At 47.3% G+C, this 22,693-nt stretch overlaps 1 protein-coding gene across 1 annotated transcript in view; it reads left to right on the top strand.

Moving 5' to 3' along the window:
• The window catches only part of KIF5C (kinesin family member 5C), a 129,443-nt gene that overhangs the window by 82,337 nt on the left and 24,413 nt on the right, over window positions 1–22,693 (top strand). Inside the window, exons 11-14 of the mRNA XM_040972012.1 lie at window positions 2,406–2,554; window positions 14,056–14,231; window positions 18,242–18,310; window positions 20,033–20,239. Of these exons, the coding sequence (XP_040827946.1) occupies window positions 2,406–2,554; window positions 14,056–14,231; window positions 18,242–18,310; window positions 20,033–20,239 (601 nt within the window). The remainder of the gene's footprint in view (window positions 1–2,405; window positions 2,555–14,055; window positions 14,232–18,241; window positions 18,311–20,032; window positions 20,240–22,693) is intronic.

Consider the following 22,693-nt stretch of genomic DNA (forward strand, 5'->3'; position numbering starts at 1 on the left):
TTTGTTTGTTTTTAAAGATTTGTTTGTTTTTACTGCAAAGTCAGATATATAGAGAGGAGGAAAGACAGAGGGAAATATCATCCATCCAATGATTCACTCCCCAAGTGACCGCAATGACCGCTGCTGTGCTGATCCAAAGCCAGGAGCCCAGATCCTCTTCCGGATCTCCCACATAGCTGCAGGGTCCCAAGGTTTAGGGCTGTCTTCAACTGCTTTCCCAGGCCACAAGCAGGGAGCTGGACAGGAAGTGGAGCTTCTGAGATTAGAACTGGCACCCATATGGGATCCCGGCATGTTCAAGGTGAGGACTTTAGCCTTTAGGCCCCGGCGTTGGCCCAAAGAGAGGTTTTTGATTTCAATGAAGCTGAACATTTCTTTCCTTTTATCTTGATGAAATGTTTGCCTACCCAAAGTCTTGAAAACAATGTCTAGTGTTTTCTTCTAGAAAGCTTTGTTGTTTTACTTTTCTCACTTAAGCCTATGATCTAGCAGGAGTAGAATTAGTGATATACTGTGGAGGATCAAGTCCCACTTCACCCCAATGCCATAGGTTGAGAAGACTCTCCTTCCTGCCCCTATTGGGGGAACACCTTTGTCATGAACCAGGTGACTATTTCTGGCCAGCACATTATGTTTCTATTCCAGTCTGGTTCATCAATTTTAATTATGGTTACTTCAGGAGTATTGATATAAGTATTTGGAAAGATCCTTAGGAATGAGGACCAGTGGCAGCAGTGACAACCCTGCTGCTCTGCTCCCATCGTGTGCCTATGGCTAAACCTGCCTCAGTAGAGCATAGAGGCTTGAACCTTCTCTTTCTCACATCGTTTGAGGTCATCCAGGAACTCTTTGTGATCTACGATGAAAGATTAAAAGCCTCAAGGTGTCTCCTGAAATGTCCCATGAGCATATTTGCCAAGAGTTCTTTTTCACGTTTTGCCTTGCTGAGTTGATACCGGATGTCGCACTGCTTGTGCTTGTGTATGAGAAACATCTGTAGTGCCACCTGAGGCTGTTGGAAGGTGAGGTTGGGAGTGTCAGACTGGAGCAGACTTCAAGAAGTAATGAAATTGCCGCTGGTTGGAAAATTAGACTTGAAACACGTGTGGGAACAGCAGCCTCAAGCTACAGCAAATGAGAGAGCTTCATACTAAATCTTTAGCAGTCTCACATTGAAGTCATTTAATTTCTGTCTGGGTAGTTGGGTTATTTTGTTGCATGCTTTAGCAATTAATTTTTGCGATGACATTTGTAGTGCTGGTGAGCTCTACTGCTGAGTTTCTCACAGTGAAATGGAAACCATGTCCAGATTGTCATTTGGTGACAGCAATAATTAACCTGGATCACATGTCGGGTTGTGCCGACAAGCATGGCAGTGTAAGAACTGTTGGTGGTTTAAATAATAAAGTAAATAGCAAATGAAATAAGACAATATACATGGAAAAGCTTCCAAAAGCTTATGGAAAAGTGGAATGAGTAGGTACATTTATTTTGGTGCAAAAATGGTTTTAGAATTCTTGTGTACATTTTTAGTGTACATTTACATCATCTTCTTAAAAAAGATTTTTTAAAAGGCAGAGCAATATATATGTAAATGTAATATATAGCATATGATGTGTATATATAACACACATTCTATGATATATGCATTATATATAACATGTGTTATGCACATTATATAATATATATTTATATATAGATATGTGTATAATGTATATTTCACACACACGTGTGGGGCAGGTAGAGACAGAGATCTTCCGTAATCTGGCTCATTCCCTAAATGGAAACAATGGCTGGGGCTGGGCCAAACTGCAGCTAGGAGCCCCTGATTTCCTAAGGGTCTTCCGTGTGGTTGGCAGAGGCCAAGGCACTTAGGTCATCTTCCGTTGTTCTCCCAGGCACATCAGTAGGGAGCTAGATTGAAAGTGAGGCAGCCAAGACTTGAACTGGCACTCGTCTGGAATGTTGCAGAAGTGACTTCACCTGCTTCATCGCATCACCAGCTCCCCCCCCCCGCCCTATACATGTTTATTGAATTGAAATTATACTGTCCTTAGGATAAAGAATCTGATAGTGGTATATAGGCCATAAACCTCAAGCCAGGGCTGAGAACAGAAACAAGATTGTGACGTAGGGACTAGAGAAAGAAGTGATCATGTAACAATTAGAATAAAAGTCCATTAGATTTGGAGATGAGTGAAACGTGAAGGAGAAAAGGAAAGGAAAAGTTTTGAGCCTCAAGAAATAACGATACCATTAATCCAGCCTGGAGTGTGGACAGCGGATAGACAGGGTCCCTCTTGCTTCCCCAGACCCTCTCTTGGATAGAACATGATCTGAGACTCCTTTATATCAATGCAGCAAATGCTGGCAGCTGCACTCAGAATCTGTGTTTTTAATTGCAGAGCTAAGACCATCAAGAATACAGTCTCTGTGAACTTGGAACTGACAGCAGAAGAATGGAAGAAGAAGTATGAGAAAGAGAAAGAGAAGAATAAGACTTTGAAGAATGTCATCCAACACCTGGAGATGGAGCTCCACAGGTGGCGGAATGGTAAGCAGACTGGAGAGATGGCCGGAGGGTCCATTCGCTGCTTTCTCTCTCCTATGGTGAACAGCCTAGGTGAACAGGTGATGCTTTCTTGTTGCATAGAGTAGTGTCCCACCACTGCGCCATCTTTTGTCTGGCAATGCTGTTGGTGTGAGTGGGCAAGCAGCTGCTTCCCATGAGCTATCCCCTGTCACTGTCGTCCACTTTCTCAGTGCCCGATTTGGGATTTAGAGGGCACTGCTGGGGCCTTTGTGGGTCAGATTGTTTCTGACTGAATTGAAGGATGTCATTCTCCTGCAAGTTGTTGTTGTTGTTGTTGTTTGTTTTCTGCCTGACTAATCACCAGGCTCTGTTTCTTTAGAGCAGAACTAGAGGGTTCCTAAAAGAAACCCAGTCCCAGTGATAAAATGGAGTGTTAAAGGCTCATTTCGTGACCAATTTTCCTCCTTCCCCAAAATATTCTTCTTTAGTTTGTTCTGCGAGGAAAAAATATCTCAGAGAGTTGACGTGCACAGGGTGGGTGGATGGTGGGTGAGGTGAAAAGAGGGGTTTCCAGGCTCAAGCACAGGCAAATTATTCTGGTGATTTTAGCGCTAGAATGGAGGTGGGGAGGGAGAAGTCATGGCTTTGTGTCTATGCAGCTGACGTAACACCAGTTGTGGTGTGTGTAGGGAGCTGACAGCTGGCAGCTGGGCTGCCTGCTCCATGTGGATTTGGGGTGCAGAGCAGTAGGAGTCTGGGGCTGCTGGCACAGTTGGGAAGGCTCCTGCCTGTTTGTAACTGCAGTGTGAGCAGCAGGCTGTCCCGTGGTGACATACTTGCCACCTCTGTTTGCTAGGAAGGGTGGGGTGTCAACACATTTGTGTTTAATTGCAAAACAATTATGTGGCAAATGAAGATTCCAGAGATTCACAAAATGACCCAGTAGCCTAAATAACAGGATTTTGAACAGGATTTCTAGCGGCACATACACGCTGAAAGCTGCTGGAATAATTGAATAATTCAGCACCTCGGGCTGGTGGACAAGTCATTGAGGTTTGCCAGGAATGGGAGAGTGGTGAGGGATGGAAGACAAGGTGCGGAGTGGCCCTGTGAAGTTTTGCTCTTTTTCTGAGCCATTTAGTAAGGCCTTCTGGTGAAGGGACAGAGGACTGGCCTTGAGAACACTGCAGAGCGGACAGGGAGCCTTGCTCTTTTTTGTATTCATTCCCATCTCTTAGCCAAACCTCCAATTATCCACCCTCACCCCCAGATGCTGTCCCCAAGGGAACCACCTCTGGCCATGTTTGCCCAAACTCTGCCCTCTAGCTGGCCTCTTGGGCTGTTTGTTCCATTTCACTCCCCCTTCGAAATCTACTCAGAAGCTGTTTCTGGACCCTCCTGTATGAGCTGCTACATAAGCCATCCAGTTCCATCTTTTGGGAAAAGCAAATCTTGGTTTCTGACACCCCAATAAGTGTAGTTAGTCAAGCAAATGCTGGGGGTGAATGAGCAAGCAGGAAGTGGGGAGGTGGGCTCATGTTACCATTGGAACAGGAGTAATGGCAGTCCGTGCTACACACTAAGAAGGGTAGCTGCCAGGCCCCTTTGGTCACCACAGAAGGGACTCTGGCTGTGACCAAGAAGCCAGTGAGGACTGTATCAGTGAAGCAGCCTGGAGAGTCCAATCTGAGTAGAACAGCAGCTGTCCAGGGAAGTAGAAGGCAGGAGGTGAGGGTTGCAGGTGGAGGGTTGCCTGTGTGATGACCCTGGGAGGCGGAAGATTGGGGAGGACTGCACTGGCCTACATGAGCTGGAAGGGGAGGTGCGGTGGTCCCAGACAGGGCTGTCCTTTTGCAGGATTTTGGTTTGTACCGTGAAAGCAAGGGAATATATAATATGCACTTTTTGTATTAGAACTCTCCAGCAAGACAGAAACAAGAGGCTATGTGAGAAGTGAAATATGAGGGGAATTGGTTTAAGCAATTGTGGAGGCCAGAAAAAGTCCCACAATGGGTTATCCGAAGCCTGAGATATCAGTGGGATGACTCTGCCCAAGTCTGAAAGCCTCAGAATTGATAGTATGTGCCCCAGGTCAAGAACCTGGAGACTGCTGGAGTAAGTCCTGGAGTCCAGAGGCTGAGTGTCTGGAGTTTCATTGTCCCAGGTCAGAAGTTGGAACGCCATCTCAGCAACCAGTACAGGCTGATTCACCTTCTGTGTTTGTTCTCCATGAGCCCCTGCCCATGAGACAGTACTGCTCATGTGGAGGGGGAAGCATCCCATGGAGTCCATTGAGCCCTCTGGTAGTTCTTTAATCCAGGCAACTTGACACTTAAAATAAACCATGGTGCCATGCAAGAGAATTAAGCTGCAGGTCGCACAATGAGAACTCCATTTTTGTGGAGCTGATGGTTGTGTTGGGGAATGTACTGAAAAAGTGGAGGAGGAAGACTAGGATGGGACAGTCTTCTAGGGTTGGGAAGGTGGCAGTGGAATTAAGAGGAATGCTCATGGAGGGGGAGAATTTGATAGGGCTAGGGAGCATTTAGATGATATTAATGGTGTTCACTAAAGAGCTGGCTGTGGGCAGAGGAGAATGCCAAGGAGGGCTCCAGATTTTCTGGAGTTGCTGAGCAGGCTGGAGAGAGGACATCCTCTGAGATCAGAAATGCTGATCCAGAGCCAGGTGCCATGGAGGGGAGGAGAAGGAGGGAGAAAGAAGGGGATGGGAAGGGAGTTGAGGATGCCAGTGGAGCATCCAGGGAAAGATTTCAAAGGAGTTAGTTCTGAATGTGGAGCTCAGAGAAGCAGTCTGAACTAGGGGCAGGGGAATTTGAGGGCCCTCAGTACTCAGGTGGATATAGTTAGGGGTGAGGGTATAGACAAGGTGATGCCCTGTTTGGACTTTGGGGACGGAAGAAGACAAGAGGTTGAGAAGGACAGGAAGACTACTCCTGTCTTTCCTACTCCCCCCGTCCCACAGCTGACATTTGTAGATTAAAGCTGATTTTTTTTTTTCTTCTGGAGGCCTAGTTGTTAAATGTAGAAGACTAATTCAAGTGATGGAAATTGCAGGTGGGAGGAGGGAGGGGTGGAGATGTGAGGAGTCCAGAGCTGTCTCATGGATTAGCCACAAATGCCATCGTGTGTCACGGTGCAGAAAGCTGAGCCAGGCTTTCCATTTCCTCGCCCAAGTTGTGTGTTTCATCCTCAAGTAGCCCTTGTCTACAGGCTAGAAGAGTCCCCGCAAGGGGACCACCACTGGGAGATTTGGGATCTGAGCCAAGGGTGCCTGGCTCCACCATATGTTTTTTTCTTTTTCTGTTGTTTGTATGGCTGGACACGGGGCTGGCACTAGTGATTTGTGTACTGGCAGTTAGGAGGGCATGGGACATACTTCCCTCTGGGGGAAGGGTCTGGAAGCACTGAGAGGGAGTTCTAATTCCCTGAGGTTCAAGGCATGAGGGTATGGCTGGTGGGCATAAGCTATGGAGTTGAGGTTTGGAAAGGGGAGCAGGGATAAGGTGGAGTGGCGGGATATTGCTGGCTTTCTTCTGAAGCTAGACACACACACGGTGAGTGTGTTTGTGTGTGTGCTTGCAAGCGCGCGCGCATTGGTTCTATTCTTGTAGGAAGTGGATTCTTAAGTGCCCTCAGTATTCCCTGATACTGATTTTTCATGCTGTGGTCAGAGTGAATTAGCAAAGCCTTGTTGTTTGTGTACACTGTCCCTGGAGGAAGGAGTTCTGCCTTGCAGTGTGTGCTTATAACATGATCATTTGGCCGTTAGATTGCAGCTGTGGCAGAGCGAGGAAGGGGTGCCCCAGAGAAGTGTCAGTGTGAGTGTGAGTGTGTGTGCTGTTCTATAGAATAGGACTGGGAAGTCACTTGCAAGTCACCTGCTGGCAGATAAAATACGTAAGTGAAGGGGGGGGGAAGCAACAGGACTGATCCAGTTCACAGTGATGGGACTGTGTTGCAGGAGGGGGCATGACTGTCCTAAATCATTCAAAATTAATGAAGTACTGCTTATCACATGCATGGACGCTAGGCCCTCCCTTCCCCACGAAATACACCCCCCCCCCCGCACACACACACACCCTTGGAGGCTCATCCCGCCCCTCCCCACAAGCAGCATGCACACAGATACACACATCCTCCACATGCACCTACTTCAACCCCTTACAGAGTGGATGACTTAATCTCGCAGAGTTCATATGCCAAAGTCTTCCTTGTGTGAAGATGTTTATGGGTCCTTGGGAGGTGATTAGGTCTTGAGCCTGGCGCCTTCAGGATCAGGGATGGGGTCTGTGTGAAGGCTTGTTTCTATTTGCCGTTTGCTCTGCAAAGATGCCCTCTGCAAGGATTCAAGAGAGCCCTCACCACACCCTGGCCATGCTGGCATCCTGCTGTGGGGCTTGCCTGTCTCCAGAGCTATTAGAAATATGACCAAGTGGTCAGCAGTCCACAGTCTTCAGTGCCTAAACTGCAGTGACTAAACAGCGGATCGTTCCCCAGTACATGCCAGGCTGGTGCAATGCAGCCTGCGTCCATTTCTGACACCACCCTTGGGGCAGAATAGCTCTGGGCATGTGCATGGTGTCTGAAGGAGAGGCCACACCTTGTTCTTACAAAGGAAAGGAGAGCCACACACTGTCCTGGTTCAATCTCCCACCCGAGTTGAGACCTGGGAGTGGGGGGCGGTGGGAAGAGAATGGGGGAATGCTGCAGGTTGCAGATGACCGGAGTTGGCCCCAGCCAGCTTCAACAACAACAACAAAAAGATATATGGAAAAGATCCAAGAGATTTACGGATCTGAAGAAGAGCTGGTGACACAGGCTCCCAAGGCCAGTAGCTGGGCTTACCCCAGGACGGATGTGGGCAATTGGAACAAATTGCCTCAGCTCCAAGGATCATACCTTGGAACTCCTCCGCAGCTGGTCTTCCCATCCCTGCCTGGCTTTGTTGGAGATTCAAGGACCCAGGGTAAAACTGGGGGCACAGTGCTTGGTGATATGCCATGGCTGGGGATGAGGGAGGTACCTCCCTACCTGGCCTGAGGAAGACAATACAGTTGAGGAGTGAAATTCCTCAAAAGGAGGGCAAAATGTTGCCATCTGAATGGATGTCAAGTGACTGAACCAACTGTCAACCTTTCTTCTCTCTCATGACAATGTACTCACCTGCTTGGTTAAGGAATAGAGAGGGGCACTTGTCCAAAAATGGCTTTCTGGTTGACCCTGTGTATGTGTGGAAGGGACTAGCACCACCATGGAGATGGATGTAGACAGCTGGGTTGGGAGTGAGTTGTGACGCCCACCTCTCTTGGCCCACCCAGAAAACTCGTGATAGAACAACCGAGAGAGCTGAAGGCTAGGGTCAGAATGTCTGACTCGACAGGAGCTCTACCCAGGTTCTTGGGTTTAGCTTAAGAAAATAATTATTTGTGTATATGTAAATGAGAAAAGAGAAGACCTGGCAATCTGGTGGTACCCATAGAATCTCTTTTCTTCAGTGATTAGACGCAAGATTAAAAGTGGATGTGTATAGACCACATCTGCTAAAGCCATGCAAGGGAAGATCTGGTTCTGCAGATAAAAAGAGCTGCCAGTTCTCTAGCCTCTATGTCATCTGGGGCTTGGTGGCGCGGGGCTTGGAGTGCAATTTGCTTTTTTGGCTTGAAATGTGTCGATGCCAGCCCCCTCTCAGGATCTTGATTATAGTGGACTCTCAGAAATTAGCGCTTTCTTTGGGAAATCTGATTTGCATGGCCATCTTCCATTTTCTCCGAGCACAGCCAAACCATAGCAGAAATACTGACAGCCAGGAGAATGAGGAGGCCTCCTCAGCTGGGCCAGGAGCATACGGCGGAGGCAGGGTCCTGTGTGATGAGCTTATTAGAATATTATTCTCCAAGGGATTAAAGAACTTTTTTTTTTTTTTTTAAAGATTTATTTTTATTATTTTTCATTGGAAAGGCGGATATACAGAGAGGAGAGACAGAGAGGAAGATCTTCCGTCCGATGATTCACTCCCCAAGTGAGCGCAACGGGCCGATACTATGCCGATCCGAAGCCAGGAGCCTCTTCCGGGTCTCCCACGCGGGTGCAGGGTCCCAAAGCTTTGGGCCGTCCTCGACTGCCTTCCCGGGCCACAGGCAGGGAGCTGGAAGGGAAGCAGGGCTGCCGGGATTAGAACCGGCGCCCATATGGGATCCCGGGCGTGCAAGGTGAGGACTTAACCACTTGCGCCACTGCGCCGGGCCCCTAAAGAACTTTTTTTTAAAAGCTGCTTACAGTATTTTTAGGAACTAGGCAAAAGCTGGTATTTGCATGCAAAATAATCTCATAAAAGATTATTTTTGTGACTTTCCATTTATATAATGACATCTTGTAGCCAGCTGCTCTTACCCATCTGGTAATTTAAAGATTTCCTTTTGGTTTCTTTGACAGAGAAATTGACTGCCTTTAGGTCTGCCACCGGGCCTGTTTAATTGGTATTAAGAGCAGGCCCCTCGTTTGGCAGATCGGCTGTGGTTCCTGGTGGATGCTGTGAGTGACCAGCGAGTGTGTGCCCCGCAGCGTCTGGGAGAATGCAATTACCTTTCTGTGTTCTCCCGAGCCTGCGGGGACTCAGCTTAGGAACAGGATAACTAGCTTGTTGCTATTTCATGTGTGAAATTTTAATGAATTACTGGCAGTCTAATGGTTTTCTTTCTTTCTTAAAAAAAAAAAACCAAAAAACTCCTTATTTTAGAATTTTTAACTAATAGACCTAATGAGAATTTTTGATCGTCTGTCATTGCTGTCTGCTGCAGTGGATGGATTTCTGGTTTTGATAGAAATGGCATTTCTGCTCTCTGGGGGGTTTGCCTTTTATAATTACAACGTTCTACAAGGGGCTATGTAGGAGCTGAGTGAATGTGCCCATGTAAACACAAATCTTTTTAGTCCTTAAAGGTAATTACATCTGACAATGGTAAATGCCAGGATGCTTTTTTAAAGAAGGTGGAAGTTGGCTGGCTAGGGGAGAGCCTCCCAGTCTGGAAAATCAATGCTTTGCATGTTACAGGCACTCTCCCTGTTGGCGCAGGTGTGAGCCTCAAGGGCTGAAGGGCTAAGCTAGGAGCAGTCTGCCTTTAAAGCAGAAAGGAATGAAAACAGGTGCAAACTCTCAGCCTGCAGTCCTCCTCCTCCTCCTGTGCGCATGACACTCTCAGGGTGGTCTACAACTGGGGTTCCTTTTTCCGGCTGTCCTCCCTGTCTCCATTTTCCTATCTTCAACTGGTGGAAGCTTCTCCAGGGACCCAGACCACCTCTGTGCCTGAAATATCCCAGGAGGGGAAAGTGGGAAAATTGCCATGGAGACAGATTGTCTGGTGTCAGGTCTTGCACGGTGTTGGGCATTTATAGTCCCCACCTGGCTCTCGGAAGCGGCCGGGGTAGGTCCGAGAGCACTTCTGGAAGTCATTTTCTCTTCCCTTTGAGAGCAGCGGGCTCTCAGCTCCTGCCTGGGCAGCAGCCGCGGGGCTTTGTTCGTGCACGTTCTGCATTGTGGCCCTCCCTCTGAACGGCTGCTGCAGGGAATAGTCTTTACAATACAAACTGGGGAGCTCTTGCTGTGTAGATGTCGCCTAGTGGGGTCCATGTTGGTGCTCCGCTTCAGGGAATTGTTGCAGAAAAATCAGAAAGTCTGCTCTAGGTGGCAAATATTGTTTTAATAATAATAATAAACTGAAAGGGACTTATATAGCTACATTGTGTCATATTATGGGAATTGAGCTCCAACCACAAAGGTTATTTTTTTCAAAAAGATTTATTTTTATTGGAAAATTAGATATACAGAGAGGAGCAGACACAGAGAGGAAGATCTTCTATCTGCTGATTTACTCCTCAAGTGGCCGCAAAGGCTGGAGCTGAGCCGATCCGAAGCCAGGAGCCTGGAGCCTCTTTTGGGTCTGCCACACAGGTGCAGGGTCCCAAGGCTTTGGGCCGTCCTCGACTGCTTTCCCAGGCCACAAGCAGGGAGCTGGATGGGAAGTGGGGCCGCCAGAATTAGAACCGGCGCCCATATGGGATCCTGGCGTGTTCAAAGCAAGGACTTTAGCTGTTATAAGGCTACTGTGCCAGGCCCCACAAAGGTTATTTTAAAACCCTCAAAAATATGACTATCAGAAGTTAAAAAAAATATCTGACCAGCCTAAAAATGTGTGAGTTTTGTCAGGAAAAGTATGGAATAGCTGGTGGACTTTGAAGAATAACACCTCCTGTGCATTTTCCTGCGATGCATGTGTGTTTCTGTCCTGAGTTTTTACACGAGACAGACCAAGAAGGGAGCAGGAAAAGTGCTTGTCTGAAGGAGTCCTGTCACAGAAGGTGGATGTGGCGTTAGCTCTTGCTGAAGCACCGGGGTGCCAGTGAGTCAGCTGAGGGTGCTAGCTGGTTGGACCTCTGGAATCTGGGCCAGCTCCTCTTCTGGGCAATGCTTTCCTCCTGCATGGGGAGAAGGGGACAGCCTAGAGGAGTCAGACCTGTGACTTTGATTGGCACAGCCACTTGCTTGCTAAGGTTATAGGCTCTTGCCTCTGACTCCTCCCACCCAGGTGGATTAAAAACACACACTGGGCAGCCCCTCCCCTCGCCCCAGCCTCATGGCATCCTGGTCTCTCTGGCCATTTGGAATCAAAGAATACAGAGTTTCTTCTACATTTTTTAGTGTCTTCCCTCTTTCATAATGATCGGTGTATATGACAGACATATTCTGGCTGGTTTTTGGTCTGTTCAGTTTAGAATTTCACCTTCGTCGTATGATGGCATTTCACAACATTCATGGAGAAGTAAAATGTAAGTTTAGGGGAAGGTGTTTGGCCTGAAGATTGTGATACCATATGGGACTTGCGCAACTCATGTCAGAGTCCTGGTATTGGGTACTGGCTCCACTTCCTAGGTGACGGCTCAGTACTGGGGTCTCTACTACCTGTGTGGGAGACCTGGGCTGAGTTCTGGACCTGGCCCACTTGGCTGTTGTGGAAATGTGAGGAGTGAGCCAGTGGATGCGTGACGGTCTTTCTCTCTCTCTGGCTGCCTTTCAAGTGCATGTTGATTTTCAAACAAACATTTAATTTTCATGTAAAAATACTGAAGTTGGCTTATAGGGCAATCTTCAAAGACTATGAAAAAGTGGGTATTATGAAAAAAAATGTGTGGGTTTCCATTTGAGGGAGGTACCAACATGAGCTTATGTTTGGATCCCATTTTTCCATGAGTCATGTCACATCAGACTGCCCTGCTCGCAAACACAGGAGCTGGAGTGGGAAGTCAGAGCAGCGGTCATGAGCCCAGGGGAGGGGGGATGCTTACCAAAGCCTCAGTGGACTTCTCTCAGGCGAGAATAGAGTTAGGAGGGAGGGGGGATGTGAAAGTCTCAGGGGAATGATGAAGGTTGGTTGAGTTGAGAGTATGTCCTGAATTATTTGTGTGGTCAGAACATCTCTGTAACTTTCACTCTGTAATCTTTTTATGAGGACAGCAAAAACAGGAGCATGGCACTACCTCCAGAGTGCCTGGATTTAGCAGGCTGCAGAGACCTGGATGAAATCCAGCCCTCACGCTAACATTGTTGATGGATGCTTGAAGCCAGGAGTTGGAACTGAATGAAATATTGATTTGGCTCAGGTTCCGTTCAAAAGCTACTCTGAAATTCTGGTTTTGTTTCAGGTCAGTCGTTTTAGAAAAAGGCCGAGGTGTGATGCGGTCTGGTTAGAGGAGGAGAAAGGGCTACCCAGTTTTGTATTCCACAAAGGAACAGTTCGTTCTAAAGTTTTGCCTCAGGTTGCTGCTTCACACAGAACTGTGATGTAAATGCGAAACCTTTGGGTGTTAACTTTTACATGACATGGAGGCTGGCCATGCCATGTTTTGATTCTTAAGCGAAGAAATGGAGTCAAAAGCGGCAAAGCTAGGCCGTCCCAGAGCGCCAGGTTTGTTATGTAGAGTGCTTACAGGGGTCCTTGAGGTGTGATTTGCATATACCATTGGCTCAGGGTAGCATTCCTGGGAAGCGTTCACAAAGTGCATCTGACAGGCTGAGAACTGAACGTGGCAAGCACTAAGTGCCTAGAGGAAGGAATGTGAAAGTGACAGTAAACATTGTGATGGGGAAGTGTGTTTGGTTTTAGTTTGCTTTCCAAGAAGCTATTTGAGAGACTCAAAAAACTTTTTTTTCAGATTTATTTTCTTTTTATTGGAAAGTCAGATATATAGAGAGAAGATCACTCCCCAAGTGGCTGCAACCGCCAGAGCTGAGCCCATCTGCAGCTGAGAGCCAGGAACCTCTTCTGGGTCTCTCCCATGCAGGTGCAGGGTCCCAAGGCTTTGGGCCATCCTCAACTGCTTTCCCAGGCCACAAGCAGGGAGCTGGATGGGAAGCAGGGCTGCTGGGATTAGCACCAGGAGCCCATATGGGATCCTGGTGCGTGCAAGGCGAGGACTTCAGCCACTAGGCTATCACACCGGGCCCGGGAGACTCAAATATTGAGCCCTACGATTTTTGTGGACTCCTTTCTATGTGCTCTGTTTTTGTAAGGTGGTTTTTGTGTTGGGATAGTGATTGGTCAGCGTGGCTTGGAGTTTGTCCCTGGGTCCTTTATTTACATGGTCATGTTTGGTAGTTCCTCCTTTGGAAACCATAGCAAATTTTTACTGTGTGGACTGAGAACCGGAGTGTCACACGTCGGGATGAAATTCTGGCTTAGCTGCTGCTGCTTTTCCCGGGAACTAGCTGACATCACAGGAAATTATTCTATTTGAACTTCCCAGCAGAGCCAATTAATTCTGACTACCTAGGGGAGAGAGTGGTAGTGCTGTGTGTGTGTGTGTGTGTGTGTGTGTGTGTGTGTGCGCGCGCGCGCGCGCGCAGTGCTAGTCTGTCTCTGGGTCCAGTCCTAGCCTGACTTTTTCTCTCAGATGCAGAACCCCCTGGGCTTCAAGGGTTAGAACTCTAGTGTTTTTATTGTATTTTAAACATTGCTTACCTAGTTTAGAGGGATGAATACAGTGTTGTTCTAAATAATGGTTCGCGTGCCCCTTGACTCAACATCCTAGTGAGGAAACAGTAGCATAATTAATTGGTAATTAGGAAGCTTCAGAGATCAAACACTGGAGAGAAGAAGGTGATTTTAATAACGCCCCAGCACATTCCTCCACAAAAGCCAAGTGTGAGTGCTAAACGGGGGGCCTTGATGCGGGCTGCATTAGTGAGAAGCCGCTGCACTTGGTGGTGGATCGCTAGGGAGGAGGTGATGTAAATTTGGCTAGCACTGATTTATCTGCTGTGGGTCAGTTAACTGCATCCTTCCTTGCCAATGAAAGAACGCCAGCTGCAACTGCAGACAGCAGAGCTCGCTGTGCCCTCTGTGCTTTGCAGCGGGAGTGGCCGTTGTTTAGAAGTCTTTGGGGTCCGGGCCATGTCCCCAGCTCAATTCCTATTTAATCTCCAGACGTCCCTGGGCTGTGTTTTGCAGGCGAAGCTGTGCCTGAGGACGAACAGATCAGTGCTAAGGACCAGAAGAACCTGGAGCCGTGTGACAACACCCCCATCCTGGACAACATCACTCCCGTGGTCGCCGGCATCTCTATGGAAGAGAAGGAGAAATACGACGAGGAGATCTCCAGTCTCTACCGGCAGCTGGACGATAAGGTCCGCAGCCGGAGATGGGGGAGTTCTCACCTTGATCCACAGTCTAATGATGGTTGCAGCCTGGCAGCAGTGGCCACAGCCCCGACTCTGTGCCTGTCTGCCTCCTGAACACCAGCCCTTGCTCTTGATTGTGCAAACTCAGTGGGCTTGAATGCTGCAGATTGGAAACCGTAATGTGAAACTTGGGGGCTAGCCTAGAGAGACAGGCAGGTCTTGTTTGGAATCTTGTTGGAACCAGACTGAGCTGGTTCATGTATGCACCTAGGCATGAGTGAGTGATGGGACCTTCGTGCAACTCTCCCTTCACTGCTTCTCTGGTCTCAGCCTTCTTCACCTCTTAGACCAGCTCTAATAGTTACCCCCAGATGGGGAGCAAGTGTGGCGACTCCCAGCATTCGTGTGTATACAGAAACTCTTTGATGTATGTTGGGGTTCAGTACAGATATTCCCATCATGTGCTGAAAATATTGCAAGTTGGAAATGCATGTAATGTGTGTCACCTCCCAGCAACACCGCCCACTGTGGACTGTCCTCAGTTATGTCCCCTGGTAATCATATGGCTGACTGGGGGCCGAGCTAGCTGCTGTGGCCCAGCATCAGCAGCAAGCATTGCATTGTTTATCACTGGGTCAGGAAAAATCAGAATTCAAAGCATGGTTCCTACAAAACACGAATTGCTATTGCATCATTGTAAAGTCACTGTTTGGTCCGACGATCCTAGGTCAGGGAACATCTGTACTTTAATCATGTAGCTCTAAGAGCCTGACACAAGGAACCATAGAAATGTGGCCTTAAGACTTCCCTTTATCAGTGAAGCTCCATTCAAGGGTAGACCCTCAAGTGCAGTGAAGTGCAACATGCTAATTCACCTGTCCAATTTTATGACTGACTTTGGGACTCCCGTTGTCATGCAAATGCATAAGTTGGACGGAGGAGAAGAGACTTTGGAGAACACGGTGCCATTTATCCCCTCTAAGCTCAGGTTAGGGATCCCAGAGGCAGAGGAAATTTAAATTGCTGTTTCTCGTGATCTTGGCATATTGCCCTTGGAATATTCTAAATCCATTCAGATCATTTCATCAGGGTTGCTGTTATTCTTAGTCCGGTCTGATCCCTTTCGCTGTGGCTCAGCTCGGAGTGCTTAGGATCACCTCTAGGGTGAATGAAATAGCTTGGTGATGCTAACACCGTCTTGTAGGCTTAACTCTTTAGTTAAAGCTCCACCTGCTGTTGCCTTCACCAGCTGTTTCTGATTTTGGGGTAGGATGTGGTATCACTAACACCTTTGAAGATAGATTTAATAAGATCTTTCCTTCCATATCTACCTGAGTATCTTACATTTTATCCTAAACAAATGAAGAATAAAAGCTCATAGCATATGCAATTGTTTGATTGCTCCAAAGAACCATAGTTGTTTAGATAGTAAAGAATGTTACTGTGCAATCTAGCAAAGCACAGAGCATCTCAAGTGTACGTGGAGATCCTGATTCTGTGCTCCATCCCTGTGCACAAAAGCCTGCCATGATCTCCATCTCCAAACCATCTCTAAATGTAGCAATGAGGCTGGAGCTCCAGGAGGGCCTGGCTCTGCAGCCTGTCTCCTGCTCGTCAACCCGGGACACTTTTTCTTCCTTGATTTTCGTATGCCACAGACCTCAGAAACGCCAGGAAGTTGGCAGTTGGCATTTGTGGTCCTTCACAGATGCAGGAAATAAGGTGAAGAGCTGGTGCCCCAAGCCCCAGGCTCAGGAGGCACCAGAGGTGGTGCCTTGTCTCAGTTTAACTCTACCTGTGGGCTGCCTGAGACTTCTTCTCTGCTTTCATTCTTCTGTGTCTTCCTCTTGGGTTCTGGAAAGCATTTGCAGCCTTCTGAGGATGGAGTGGTCTGACACTCGAGAATGCACCCATTGCAGTGACAGGTCTGCATAGGCTATTGAGAGGTAGGATGGTGGGTGTCTGGGTGTGGCTGAGGCATTAGCCCCTGGGGAGGTTTTGTAAATTTATCCACTTGTGGTGATGGAGCTGGAATGAACTCCTGTATCTTTGGAGAGTTTGTCCTGTGCTCATTCTCTTTGTACTTAGCCCTTTAAATCAGGAACTGGTTATCTCCAGTGAATCTGCTTAAGGTGTGATGGGAAGAATACTATAGTTTCCTTCTGCCTGACCCTGTCCCTCGGCGCTGCCTCTGCTGTGATGTACAGACAGGTGGTCGCCCAAGGCAGAGCCAATAGATAGAGAAGCATAAATCCCAGAATCGGAGCTGCAGCTTGATTCTGCCCTGGCCTGCAGAAGGTGCTTAGGAAAGGGCTGTGTGGTCTGGGTAGTGCCTCTCCAACCGTGGTTCATGTCCCATGTGGGGCCAGCCCTGGTTTTTCCTGCGTGCATCCCACCCTTGCATCTTTTGGATCTGAAATGAGCATGGAGTAGTACAACGAACTCACTGCTCTGCTTCTTCTCTCATTTCCTTCACTCAGAGCAGTTGTTTATTTGTCCCAGGGCAGGGTGGCTCCCTGGTGGTCAACACTCGGGTATTTTAGGTTAACTTGTTTAATATGTATGTGACAAAAAGCATAAACACCGAATTGTTCCTGGTAGCTGGCATGCTAAGTAGTCTCCAAGCTACACAAGTGTCACTTTTCGGAAGTTTCATGCTGATGTAGTTTCCCTGATTCTCATGCCAGAAATCTAGTTTGGGAAAGGTGTGTGTGTGTGGGTGTGTGTGTGTGTGTGTGTGTGTGATGAAACACTGGTGACAGAAGGCTGCAGGGCAAGCTCCACGGGAAGCCCTGGCTTGTGACCCTGAGTTAACCTCAATCAAGTGTCTGTATGCATCCTCCAATAGGCTCTTGGGAGTCCTGCCACCCCCATGTATGAGTTAACCCTTTTAAGTCACCCCTTGGGAAGGTAAAAATCAGGCCTGATTTTTGTTCATCTGATGTTTGTGTTTAATGGGCTGCTACTTAAAGGAGAAAGACACACACATACACACACACACACACACACCCCTAGCTAGGACCAGATGCATGACTCAAACTGAATCTCACTTTGGTGTTAGACCCCAGCTGTGTCATCAAATAGGACTTTCTTCCCTTTCCAAGCGACAGGTTAACTTGAGCCTCAGGCTGCCAGATTGTTTAAAAAAGTGTGTTTAAAAAAACGTCTCCCTTGAAAGCAGGATAAGGTTGCAGTGAAAGTTGACGTTCTCCGGCCCCTCAGGCCTTCCTGTCTGCTGCTTCCCCTGCCCTGGGGGTGGCTGCGTCTCCACACAGGCCGCCAGGCTCCCCTTGCTTTTGTGGCAGCGACACCTACAGGCAGAAAAATGCCAGCGAAGCGCTGTTCTTCTGCCTTTCCCTGTTTGACAGCTGATAAATTAGGCTGGGTGTGTAAACCAGAACTGCTGCTGCTCCCTTCCTGCCCAGCTGCCTAGAGGCTTGAAAAAAATCTGATAAGAAAATTAACTTCCAGTTAAGAGGTCTTCCCATGCTAAAGATTAATTCTCTAGTAAATGTTTTCCTAGTCCAAGTAGAAGTGGTGATACTGGTCTTTCCCACCTATTGCTGGGTCACATTCCTGATCACTGATGTGTTTGATATGATTTGAGATGTAAATCTATCATAAGGTACACAGTTACAAACTCAGAAATTTTTTTTTAAATTGTTACCTTCTTTGAATGGAGGCTGGGGTGCGGGGAGGGAGGGAGGGCGGTGGGCAGAGCGGGAAGTGTAGCACCAAGTTTCTTTCAAGTCCTCAAGCCTAAGGACGCCTCGTTACCAGATGAGCAGGAATCGGGCTGAGTGAGCAGGATGCTGTGATTCTCAGAGGGTGATGTTGCACCTGATGTACAAAGTCAATGAAGAGTGACGATAGAACACGAGGCCCCAGCCCATCGTGATTCTCTCTGCTTAACCAGCAGGTGGTGTCTGTATCCTTGAGTCTGACCACCAGTCAGGAGACCAGAGTATCAGAGAAGACACAACTGGCCCCAGATTAAACACGGTGTTTCTTTTCAGGATGATGAGATCAACCAGCAGAGCCAGCTGGCTGAAAAGCTGAAGCAGCAGATGCTGGACCAGGACGAGGTAAAGAATGCCATCTCTCTCTCTGTCTCTCTCTCTCTCTCAATTTTTTAAACCAAGTTCCTTTATTATTCTTTGTTGTTGATGTTTGTTGCAGAAATTTAATTTTTAAAAGTTTTTTTTAGAATCCACCATGGGGGGGTTGGTTTTGGGGAGGGGAGGGGGAATCCCAGTGCCTATAAAACTGTCACATAACGCAATGTAATGAATAAAAAAAAAAAGATTTTTTCATAAATCACTGAATCGTGTGCGTCAATTCCTTGGTAGATTTCCTTAAAGTTATGAATGCTTGTTCAGGATGTAATGTTCACAGAATTTAGAAATGAGGGGTCTGCCTTTTGCGTGAGAACTAGATTGTAATGCTGAGTTCTGGGAGAGCAGCCACCTTGTTCGGGTCCCCTCCATTCCAGGCACTGCTGGGTCCTGCTGCGCCAGTCTGTTTCAGCTTTGCAAATGAGCTGCCTCCTGTCTGGGCTACAGACCATGTCCTCCTGCTGTCCTGCAGGGGAAAAATAACAGAAGTGCTGGGGAGAGGAAAGCAAGGAGGAAAGGGGCCCCCTGCGGCACCAGCAGAGGTTGGAGACACTAAAAAGGAGGCAAAGTGGCCTTGTCTTCTTGGTGGTGTTCAACTCGCCAGTAAATGGCTTTATTGCCTGTTTTGCCAGAGGTTTTACCAACAAGAGTCTAAGCAACGGATAGGCAGGACTCCATCAGACACACATGATGAATAATCCCCTTGCTGAGAAACGTGCACGTATTTTCCTCTATTGTACTTTGAAGTGTTTTCTGCTTCCTTGGTAAAATGCTATGGGTTGTATCCCATGGTGAGGTGACACAGTAGGTAGCTTGGGCTCGTGTCCCCAGCCCCCACAGACACAACTGCCTCAGGAGCCACTTCCTTCCTCTTCCTCTTTGCAGGACCGTGACTTGATCCTCTGCCGCAGTCCTCTCCCCAAATGGAGGTCATCCATGGCTCTGTAATGCAATGAACTGCAGTCGTGTAATTAGCTTCTGCCATTTCTCTAATTGAGGCCTTCCATTTGCTTAGTGTTGCTGGCCCTCCACCCCCTACTCTCTCTCCCAATATTGGTCCAGCTGCCTGGAAGCTACTTTTCCTTTTTGTTAGAATTAAAACTCTCATATTATTTTTCTGTTGCTATGCTACACAGGTGATGCCTAATCATTATAGGAAAGCTAGAAAATGCAATGGGAAGCAAGAGAATGAAACTTACCCATAAGCCTAGGCATCATTTTGAATACTGTTCGCAGTACATCCTTCAATACATTCCCGATGGATGTGCTGAAGAAAATGTGACTAACTGTGCTTGTGTATGACATTTTGGTTGACTCTGCAATCAGCCATTCACAATACATAATCATGATAATATTTTTAAAAAGCGAAGCATTACTACAGTTCTTAGAGTTCCTTGTTCGTTGTTTAAGCATGTGGAATAGCCAGCCAACTACAAAGTGTGATCATTTTTGATGTATAATTTATCCTTTGAATTGAATCTGTCTAGCATAAAAAGAAATAAGAAGCAGATTTCTGAAATAATTACATGTTATATTTTTCTTTAGTGTCTGGACCATACAGGGTTATTTCCTGTCATCCCATGCGTTTCCAGCTTTTAATCTTGTGTCTGGTTTTCAAATGACTTTAGTTTGGATAGCACACCTGGCATTGCACAGTAGATCCACCAGTTCTGTGCCTTCTTTTCTCCCTAGCTTTTGGCTTCCACAAGACGAGACTATGAGAAGATCCAGGAGGAGCTGACACGTCTGCAGATTGAAAATGAGGCAGCCAAAGATGAAGTGAAGGAAGTTCTGCAGGCCCTGGAGGAGCTGGCCGTCAACTACGACCAGAAGTCCCAGGAAGTGGAGGACAAGACCAGGGCGAATGAGCAGCTGACGGATGAGCTGGCCCAGAAAACGGTGGGAGCTTTTATACTTAGGGGGGTGGGACTTCCTTGCCTGCCATGTCATTTGTTGATCCTCACTGCTTACAAAGCACATGGTCGAATGGTTATTTGATATTTCCACTCAGGTGTGCTCCCTGAATTCTTCCAACAATTGAAATAATTTTGTGGAAGTGACATTTGTCCATGCATCTTGGAGCTGGGAGACACACTTTTCTGTCCAGGGAACTGGTAATTTGCAGAACTAGTGAAGACAGGGAAGAGTGGAAGCCAGAAACACCATTGTGAAAAGCTTCACTTCACAACTCTTGGGTTTTAGAAAAGACATTTCAAGCAAAGCATTCATTCCCTTAACTGGAAAATGGCCATAATGATGTATTCCTGGCATGGAATGGGGACTGATTTACATAAAGCACTCAGTGCATACATGATAAGTTGCAACAATGTCAGTCCGTGGATTTCAGAGTCCTTATTAACCAACAAACATGGCAGAGCCCTGGAAGATGTAAACTCTCTCTTCTTGTTTACACCCTGCCTACAGCATCTAAGCCTTCCCCTCGGCTTGCTGTCCAGGCAGTTGCCGTCAGGAGCTCAGGATGATGCTGTCCTTTTTGGTGCCAGTGCTTCAGTCTGCCCATGTTCTTATTTTTAGATTGTTCCAGGTACAGGGAGTGAGCGGCAGCAGAGCCAGCAAACATTTGGCCAGGGAGCTGGTGATGCTGGGCTGTGTCCTTTTCTACTTGGGGCAGGGGAATGAGTTGGTGGAGAAGCTGAGTGGCTGTAATCTGCTGCCCTTGGCACCTCTGCCCAATGGCCTGGTACCAAGGGATTGTGCCCAGTCTGCTTTGTGGAAAACATCCAGTTCTCCCAGGCAAGGAGAGGCAGCAGATGGTGTGGGGAAGCGCTGATCCGCCAACTGTGGAGCTGCTAGAAAATGCTCCTCACTTCATGCATTCAGCTGTATGGAGGACGCTTTCTGTATAATGGCTTCCCAAGACAGGGACTGCTGCTTCTGGGGACGCTAAACACATGATGACATAAGCAGGTGGCAGTGCCAGACGAAACATGGCAAAACAAACCCATCCGGAAGTGCTTAGGACAGGAGACTTAGTTCTTCTCTTCTTAGTGTTTTCTCCAGGGTTTTTTTTAACCAGTCCTTGTTGTTATTGATCTGTTTTTCAAAAATAATGAGATGTTTTCCATAATATGGTAAATGGTTTAGAGGATTTTTTAAAAAAAAGATTGATTTATTTTATGTGGAAAGTCAGGGGGAGAGCGAGAGAGAGAGAGAAAGAGAACAGAATTTTCCATGCACTGGTTCACTCCTCAAAAGGCCAAAATGGGCAGAGATGGGCTGGCCCAAAGCCTGAAGCCAAGAGCTTTTTCTGGGTCTCTGTTGTGGTGCAAGGTCCCAAGACTTTGGACCATTCTCTGTTGCTTTGCCAGTCCTAAGCAGGGAACTGGATTGAGAAGTAGAGCAACTAGGACATGAATTGGCACCTATATGGGGTATCAGCAGCAGCAGATGGAAGATTAGTCTATTACATCACCACACTGGCTCCTAGAGAACTGTTTTTTTAAATGGCTGGGACTGGGCTACACTGAAGCCAGGAGCCTGGCCCTCAGTCTGGGTCTCCTACATGGGATATAGAGGTCCAATCCCTTGAGCCATCAGCTGCTCTCCTCCATGACATGCCTAAGTGGGAAGCTGGATTGGAAGGCAAACCAGGACTCAGACCAAAGGACCTTGGAAAAGGATGTGGGTGTGCCCAGCATCATCTTAACCACTGCACCAAATGCCCACTCCTGGATACAGCTAGCAGATCACTAAAGCAAATGTCAGTGAGTAAGCTGCAAAAAGGATTCTGTAAGATCAAAAGCTTTAGCAGCAAAGGAGCTGTTTCCTTTGTGGGCTGAGTTAGTACCGAGACACTCAAAGGTGATTCATCTATTGATGTTGAGTTAGTTAAGAATGTTTACTTTTGGGTAACATGTATGAAGGATGGGAAAGAGATGAGTTTGCTGCGTTTGGCTGTGCCACAACACCAGCCCTGGATTAGTTTCTTTTCTAAACTCATTAATATTCTCTTGAGCTATGTAATCCATTTCCATTTCCTGTTGGGAAGTTAGGTGGGAGTTTGGAAGTGGCTCAGGGAATAGGTTTGTTGGCAGTGGAGGTCCGGGGAGATGTGTCTGGACCCTGAGCTGAAACTGAGTGCACTGAAGCAAAACATGTGTTAGGTAGAAAGATGTGACTAAGTGTGATGAACCTGCTGGTTCCATCTCTGGCTTGTCTTTTTTTTTTTTTTGCCTTTGCCATGTCTGGCTTGTCTCTGATGGACTCATTTCATGGTCCCGGGCTTGCTATATGATGATAGCGGTGCATATACTAAAGCATAACTTTGCATCAGAATTGTTGTGCTACAACATTTGTCAGAAAAGGACTTTCATGTTGAGATCATGAGGAATG

This window comes from Ochotona curzoniae, unplaced genomic scaffold (genome assembly GCF_017591425.1).
Source record: "Ochotona curzoniae isolate NIBS_2020 unplaced genomic scaffold, NIBS_Ocur_1.0 contig_2210, whole genome shotgun sequence".
Classification (NCBI taxonomy): Eukaryota; Metazoa; Chordata; class Mammalia; order Lagomorpha; family Ochotonidae; genus Ochotona; species Ochotona curzoniae.